Source organism: Asterias amurensis, chromosome 9 (assembly GCF_032118995.1).
Source record: "Asterias amurensis chromosome 9, ASM3211899v1".
Taxonomy (NCBI): Eukaryota; Metazoa; Echinodermata; class Asteroidea; order Forcipulatida; family Asteriidae; genus Asterias; species Asterias amurensis.
Window position 1 is genome coordinate 23,534,495 of NC_092656.1, and position 8,553 is coordinate 23,543,047.

The window sequence follows — 8,553 nt, forward strand, 5'->3', positions numbered from 1 at the left end:
AATGACGATACTACCAAAGAAACTTAAGATTCTCATGGCAGTGGCTGCCATTACTTCTTTAAAGCTGTGTGAACATTGCAGGAAACTTCACAGTTCTCGAATATCAAATACACGCTACAGTTAAGTGTAGGCTGAATTCTCAAAGCAGCCAAACTTTGATTGGCACTGTATGGGCAGTAGGAGTTTACTTCTTGTATAAATTTCTTTCATTTATTTCCTTGACAGTCCTCCCTGAGCCAGTTACTCCTAAGCTTGGTGATTGCCCCATTGTAGAACCTTCTTCATTTGGTATCTGTGTTCAAGAATGTGATAATGATAATGGATGTTCTGGTGAGAAGAAATGCTGCTCCAATGGATGTGGAAATACTTGCATGGATCCACTAATGCCAGAAGGTAGTTATTTTTTGTGTCTTGTAGATTTAAAAACCCTAAAACGATGACATTCTTTTTCCAATCCAAGGCTTCAGTTTGAGCTCTTGTTTCATGCTCTAATAGTCTCTTCGAATCCAAATACCAAAAGTGTACCAAACAGAGCCTTAGCCTGAGTCAAAGCCGTAGTTTCTAAAAGGCCCATGGTATCAAACAAATCTATCCATTTGTAATTTGTTGTGGTTGTGTGTTGCTAACAGTTAAAGGTTGCAAGGCAATACGTGAGGAGCGATTGTCATCTGGACTGCTTGGTGCCTTTATTCCTAACTGTACTGAAGAGGGTTTATACGTACCACTACAATGCCATGGCAGCACTGGTCACTGCTGGTGTGTTAATGAAATGGGTGAAGAGATCCTTGAAACTAGACGAGGGCCTGGAGAAGACAGGCCAGACGGTTTTTGTGAAGGTAGGTTTTTTCAATACTTTTGCTGTTTACCGGTAAAAATTGTTTGGTATTTATTCTTCCATCTCATTTTTACAATGCTTTCATTTTATGATAATATCTTGAATTAATTATTGTGAATCGTGTTGGTTTTATCATGTCATTTGTTCACCAATGTAGTCAAATCGGGAAGCCCCAAAACCTTTTTTTTCTCTTTTTTCTTTTTCAGTCCATTTTATATATATCTCCTAAACATTACAATCATACAGTCACATTCCTATGTTCAACGTTTGCCTTAGCCCCCTACTTTTTATTCCGCTCCATAACCTGCCATGTGCTCTCTTTTTTGTGACTGCTTCGACCCAAAACCGTAGAAAATACTTTTTCTTGGAAAAGGCAGGGCGTTCATGATGTCGGATAAACCTCGCAACCACCGAAGAAAGTTTTGATTCTCTTGGCAATGGCTGCTACCACTTGTTTAAAAATGTGTGAACGTTGCAGAAAAACTGCACAGTTGCCTATTCTCAAATACACACACTACATTAAGTGTACATGAAGGCTGAATTCTCAAAGCTGCCAAACTTTGATTGGCACTGTATGGGCAATAGGGGTTTACGTCTTGTATAAATTTCTTTCATTTATTTCCTTGACAGTCCTCCCTGAACCAGTTACTCCTAAGCTTGGTGAATGCCCCTTTGTAGAACCTTCTTCATTTGGTATCTGTGTTCAAGAATGTGATAATGATAATGGATGTTCTGGTGAGAAGAAATGCTGCTCCAATGGATGTGGAAATACTTGCATGGATCCACTAATGCCAGAAGGTAGTTATTTTGTGTGTTTTAGATTTAAAGACCCTAAAATGATGACGTCCTTTTCCAAACCAAGGCTTCAAACCTATCCATTTGTAATTTGTTGTGGTTGTGTGTTGCTAACAGTTAAAGGTTGCAAAGCAATACGTGAGGAGCGATTGTCATCTGGACTGCTTGGTGCCTTCATTCCTGACTGTACTGAAGAGGGTTTATACGTACCACTACAATGCCATGGCAGCACTGGTCACTGCTGGTGTGTTAATGAAATGGGTGAAGAGATCTTGGAAACTAGACGAGGACCTGGAGAAGACAGGCCAGACGGTTTTTGTGAAGGTAGGTTTTTCAACACTTTTGCTGTTTACCAGTAAAAACTGTTTGTTAAATATTTTTCCATCTCATTTTTACAATGCTCTTTTGATGAAAAATATCTGGAATGAATTGTACAGTGTGAAGTGTGATGGTTTTATCTTGTTTTTTGTTCACCAATCCGGTCATTTGTGGAAGTCCCAAAACTTTATTCTTCTTTTTTGTCAGTCCACTGGAAATCTAAACATATGAATTTACTGTCACATTGTGTTAACGATGATATTACCAAAGAAACTTAAGATTTTCTTGGCACTGGCTGCTATTACTTGTTTTAAACTGTGTGAACATTGCAGGAAAACTTCACAGTTCTCGAATATCAAATACACACACTACAGATAAGTGTATAGGCTTAATTCTCAAAGCTGCCAAACTTTGATTGGCACTGTATGGGCAATGGGGGTTTAATTCTTGTATAAATTTCTTTCATTTATTTCCTTGACAGTCCTCCCTGAGCCAGTTACTCCTAAGCTTGGTGAATGCCCCATTGTAGAACCTTCTTCATTTGGTATCTGTGTTCAAGAATGTGATAATGATAATGGATGTTCTGGTGAGAAGAAATGCTGCTCCAATGGATGTGGAAATACTTGCATGGATCCACTAATGCCAGAAGGTAATTACTTTGTATGACTTGTAGATTTAAGTGATAAAAGTGAGATTTTGTACTCTTTAAGCTGAAAGTTGTCAGTAGAGATTTTGGTTTTGCCCAATTCGCAATTGAGCGAATGTTTTTGGGTGGGTTATGATAGTTTTAGTGTGTCATGGCCGAGTGGTTAAGAGCATCGAATTCAAGTTCTGGTGCTAAGTCACTACAGTGTTGGTTCGAATCCCGGTCATAAGACTTGTGTCCTTGAGCAAGTTACTTTACTATAACTGCTTCTCTTTATCCAGGGGTATACATTTAAATGCCTACCTGTGAGGGTAGAGATTGATATTGTGTATGAAAAGCCACAAGCGCCTTACAGGCAGCTCAGGGCTGTATACTCCCAAGGGAGCTGAGAAAGATTAAAGGGATGTTATTGGTCCTATGACCAAGCGCATCGATACGGTTATTGTTTATGCGCTTAGAGGCTTTTGCATTAGGCGCTTTACAAATGTCTTATTATTATATTATTATTATTATTATTATTGTGAAATGCGCTATAAAAGAATTTGTTATTGTTATTATTATTATTTTACGGTTTTGTAATTCTGGTGATATGCTGTGATTGATGTAGTTGATCCTGTTGGACCCGAAATCGGTGGACCTGAACCCGTTGGACCTGAGCCTGTTGGACCTGAGCCTGTTGGACCTGAGCCTGTTGGACCTGAGCCTGTCGTACCGTTACCCGTCGACCCACAAGGTAAGAACCCCCCCCAACAAATTACACTGCTCTAGTAAATATGCCTGTGATATTTGTTCACAGGACTCATGAAAGAACTTAGTATACAGTGCTAACAAACATCGGTGTATGGGTAAAAACAAAAAAAATTATATTATTTATCCCTGATGCAAGTCCGAGTGTACACAAACATTTCGGCAAATGTTAAAACACAGGATTCTTTTAAAAAGTTTGAGGTCCAATGAGCAAAGAAAAGTGATTGTGTTGGTGTACATTTCTAATGCGCTATTAATGTCTGTCGTAAATGACATTTCTGACTCCAAAGTATTGATTCTGCTGGAGCTTGTTAAGAAGGATTTTATGAAGCAACCATAATACAACATCTTAAAACCGATACAAGGTGAGGTAGGTTATGTTGCTGCCAGAAACTCTTTGGGTGATCCCTGGACGTACAGCTTCACATCGCGTCAAGTGTTTAGCTTAAGCCGTAGTTTCCAATAGGCCCTTGGTATACAGCAAACCTATCCATTTTTTCTGGTTGTTTGTTTGTAAAGGTTGTCATCTAGACGCCTTGGTGCCTTCAATCCTGTCTGTACTGAAGAGGGTTTATACTACCACTACACATGCCATGGCAGCGCTGGTTACTGCTGGTGTATTAATGAAATGGGTCATTTTGGGAATTCCCAAAACAGCCATTCTTATTTTTGTAAAAGCCATTTCTGGTCCGTATGATTATCTATGGGTTTGTTAACAGTTTGATTGTACTATTTATTATTGTGATATTTAGGTAGTGCCCCCAAGCCTGGTGTTTGCCCAATGGTTGACTTTGGTACTGTAGGTGTGTGCTCACAAGAATGTGATGACGACAGTGGATGCGAGGGTGATAAGAAATGCTGTACAAATGGCTGTGGCAATACATGTATGCCTGCATATGACCCATTGGGTAAGTCACTCAAACTGTGACCTTGTAAGATATATTATACTGGGTGCGTTTGATTAGCTTCCCTGGGTCGACCCCTGTCTGCCCCGGTTCGTTCGAATAGCTTTGACGACATTCCAGGGGCTCACCCGGGTCAGCCCCAAGTGCCCTGCTTGTGGAGTGGGTCACTTGGGGGCTGGCCTCAGGTGCATGACGTCACCACGAGAGGGTGAGTGATCGTTCGATAAGCTCTTGTCAGGGGCTCACCCGAGCGAGCACCGCAGGGTTGACACGGAAGCTAATCGAACGCACCTTATATCAAAATAATAAACCACAAGGGAAACTGGGTGGGTACATTTTATATGATTTATGGTCAGACACCCCGAACAAAGGTATTGACAAAATAAGGAGACTGCCAACATAGGTCTGATACATGTAGCTCATGTGGTAGAGCACTTGCACATTCATCCGGAGGTGGTCAGTTACAATCCTGCTGTTGTCAAGTCTTATTTGTTCAATCCCAAATCATTCATAAGAATACTTAACATTTTACACATTTTTAGCATAACATTAGAATGTTTAATTAGGAAAAATTCTGGTAGTAAATTTGCGGATACAACCATGTATACAACTCTTTTTGGAGAAGTTTTCTGAGAACAAGAACTGGTGTGGTCTCGATGTTTCAAACAGCTTACTAATCTTCAGGAGATATCAAGACCACACCGGCTCTTCTCTGAGTCAACACTTCTCCTAAAAGAATTTTTCTCAACATGGTTGTACCCGCATGGTTATAGGCCTACTACTGTACTTTTTCTTATGATTCACACCATGCAAAGCTTCAATTGCCACTAACATTTTTCTAGGTTTGAAAGAAAATTTAAGCACTACTTGAACCCAAATCCTAAGCTCAACCATCAAAACTCTGCTGCAAGTTTTCCCAAGGGTCTAATAACAGAATTTGAATTGTACTTTCTTCTCCGCTCATTCCACCAACAGCCAACAATTTCAGTGAATGTCCCCTGGTTACTGACATGGGAACCTGTATGGAGGAGTGTTCAGTGGACACAGACTGTGGGTCTGAGAGTCAAGTCTGTTGTTTCAATGGCTGTGGACATACATGTATTAATACCATGCCTGAAGAACCAGTGGAATCCACAAGCAGTATGTATTCTAATTTGTACCTTCTAAGCATTAAATATGTCCTGTTTTAATTCCTTGATATCAATGCTCTTCTCGAGGCAGGTCTGATCGGCACTCAGTTGTATATTCAAACATAAATTATTTTGAACTTTGGCTTATTCAACAATACATTATATACAAAGATTCTTCTAGCTCATGCTAACTGAATTTCTTTTGTAGAATAGCATTGTACTTTTTGTCCTGAAGCACAAGATAAACTGTTGAGCCACAAAGTAAAACCTAGATATTGCATTCAGAACAAAATTCTGTACTCATTGTTTCTTTTCTTTTTATCAGCCTGCCCCAAGTGCCTGAGTGGAATTGACAATGTGGCTTTGGACTTCAATGATTTGGTTTGCTCTGCTGACTACAGTAAGTAGCTCTCACTTAGTGAATATCTTAAGTTTAATTCAGGATTGATTATAATTCTCTCATGTTCTGCTAAGATGGACATCTAACCACCCAAACTGGACCTGTTGGAAGTTAGATGCAAAGTTGTTGAGCTGGAGTGATGCATCTCCAGTTGATGTACCCAAGTGTGGGCAGCATTGGTGTAGAGTGGAACCTGGTACAGGTAGCCTTGTCTAGCCTGGGCAAGGCAGCCTAGCCTGGGACAGGCTGCCTGACCTGGGTCATGCATGGTCAAAGCCTAGCCTGAGACAGGAATCCTGTAGTCTGGGTCAGGCAGCCTAGCCTGGGACAGGCTGCCTGACCTTGGTCATGCATGGTCAAAGCCTAGCCTGAGACAGGAATCCTGTAGTCTGGGTCAGGCAGCCTAGCCTGGGACAGGCTGCCTGACCTGGGTCATGCATGGTCAAAGCCTAGCCTGAGACAGGAATCCTGTAGTCTGGGTCAGGCATGGCTAGCCTGGGTCAGGCATGGCTAGCCTGGGTCAGGCATGGCTAGCCTGGGACAGGCTGCCTGACCTTGGTCATGCATGGTCAAAGCCTAGCCTGAGACAGGAATCCTGTAGTCTGGGTCAGGCAGCCTAGCCTGGGACAGGCTGCCTGACCTTGGTCATGCATGGTCAAAGCCTAGCCTGAGACAGGAATCCTGTAGTCTGGGTCAGGCATGGCTAGCCTGGGTCAGACATTCCTCTACATTAGGCATCTACACTCAGCTTGAGGCACCAACTTTTTTCTTTCTGACCTCTGCCAATCTAACAAATAATAACTTTTGTTTCCATTTTAGTGATGGTGGTGAAGTACAGGGCTAAGGATAACCGTGTCCGCACCCTGCGTGACGTCATTCTAGACATTGATGTGTCGCAGCCATCACGTATCCTAAGCCTGGAGGAATCATGTACCTGTGATATTCTGGAATCAGGTAAGGACATTTTGTCAAGCCCTTGTAGAATTTATTGAAGAAAAACCTGTTTTTATCTTGCTAAAAAAAAAGCAGGACAAAAAATGTATCAATGTTCGGGACTGTTGATTTCCTGATTTTATCATCAAAATCTTTTTTTTTCATGGAATATTTTGAAAAGTGGTCGACTGTTTTTGCTGGTTTTGTATTGTACTTAATATTAAGGAAGGTTCTCTGGAATTATTGGTAGGGGGCCATTCTTTGTATGTATGGGTTTAAGGCCGTGTCCAAATTGGTAGTTTAGGCTACCTCTGGATCACATGGGTTGAGGTATAGGCTATCCTTAGCAACATCCTTAGTCATAGCTTTATATCTGCCAATTTGGAGATTGGATAAGGTTAACCGACAGCAAGTGCATGCTTACTGAAACATTTGTAATAAACCAATCAGCCTTTTTCAGAGCCATAAAAAAAAAAAAAAAAAAAAAAATTGTTATGGTGCACCTGTAAGATCAAACAACTATTCAGCTATACCTCCAAAATCCTGATATTCATAAAGAATGTCATTACATGTACACACAATGGGTAACCCACAATCTGAACCCTCCTCCAACCACAGTGATCCTTTTAGAAGAAGCAATCAGAGCAGTGACTCGCTCTTCACTGAAACCATTGAAACCTTATAAATAGATCAACATATCTTCAATCTCCTGATGATGACTAGGGCAAGCTAGTCAAGACGTTAAAACCAACTAAGAAATCACTCCGTGAACTAAAAGTACTACCAAGTTACCTCAATCCACTAACCCAAAGTAGTAGTCCCAGCTAGTTTCCATATCCACCCTGGTAGTAGTTGATAAGCAGGAAAGTTCTTTTAAGAACTGAGAAGTCTTCCGGGTCCCCAAGTGGAATATATAGCAAGACAAGTTCTCAAAAGAATCTAGCAAGTAGATGATACTGCATTCCAGGTGGGCGGTAGATGATGATCAGTTCTCAAAAGAATCTAGCAAGTAGATGATACTGCATTCCAGGTGGGCGGTAGATGATGATTGGAGAACACGAGTTGTAGGTTGCTTTTGAATGTTCTTGATATAACTTTATTGTTTTTTTGACAGATCGGTTTATCGCCATTGGTCAGTCAAGTAACATTTTGATTGGCAAAGGCAAAAGGAGACAATTCTACCTAGGCAACGATGCGACAATCCTCTCTGTGAAGGCCAAGAGACAGCTTGAAGCTTTGAGAGAACAGTGCTCTACTCCATAGACAACTCATTCTCTTCCTGGTCATCCAATAACTAAACCAGTCTCTTGTTTTGTAGTGGATTTAATGATCAGAGAACGAACTTTGTGATCTGTATTCCTAGAACCAATGCACCACAAGTTGATTAAAGTGCCTTTTCAGAAAAGAACTAGTTGAAGGATTTAGACCAGTAAAGAGAGGTTTAACAAGAAGTAATATTGGACTTATACTCCAAGCTCCCTCAGAGTTTGAACCACAAATTTGATAACAATTGTACTAAAAAAAAAATGATGAAACAAAAGTGAATAATATAAAGAAAATGTTGCATTGGTGTCAAATTGCAAGATTTTGTCATAAAATACTTAAATGTCCTTTGTATGGATTTGTAACTGCTTTTTCAGGGTTATTTCATTTCATAGGATGCATTAATTTTTTATAAAAGGAAATTTTCTAGCGCTTGATGTATAACTTTATATGTGAGTAGGGTTTGTTTACCAATGTTTTCCACATGTCTTAATATTTTTTAAATACTGTATGTATTTTTGATATTTTTGATATTGTTGATTTTACTTAAAATTACATTGGCATAATTTTTTACCGCGCTT

General features: G+C 40.2%; 1 protein-coding gene across 4 annotated transcripts in view; it reads left to right on the plus strand.

Annotated features, from left to right (window-relative positions):
* Positions 1–8,249, plus strand: part of LOC139942369 (uncharacterized) — a 63,071-nt gene extending 54,822 nt beyond the window's left edge. For 3 of the 4 annotated variants that reach the window (XM_071939228.1, XM_071939232.1, XM_071939229.1), the window contains 11 exons: positions 226–393; positions 630–836; positions 1,466–1,633; positions 1,748–1,954; positions 2,430–2,597; positions 3,202–3,327; positions 4,094–4,249; positions 5,222–5,386; positions 5,702–5,776; positions 6,596–6,730; positions 7,824–8,249. In XM_071939228.1, coding sequence (XP_071795329.1) covers positions 226–393; positions 630–836; positions 1,466–1,633; positions 1,748–1,954; positions 2,430–2,597; positions 3,202–3,327; positions 4,094–4,249; positions 5,222–5,386; positions 5,702–5,776; positions 6,596–6,730; positions 7,824–7,972 — 1,724 coding nt within the window. In that variant the 3' untranslated portion in view covers positions 7,973–8,249. The remainder of the gene's footprint in view (positions 1–225; positions 394–629; positions 837–1,465; positions 1,634–1,747; positions 1,955–2,429; positions 2,598–3,201; positions 3,328–4,093; positions 4,250–5,221; positions 5,387–5,701; positions 5,777–6,595; positions 6,731–7,823) is intronic. The other variant, XM_071939231.1, reaches the window with a different exon arrangement.
* Positions 8,250–8,553: the final 304 nt, after the last annotated feature.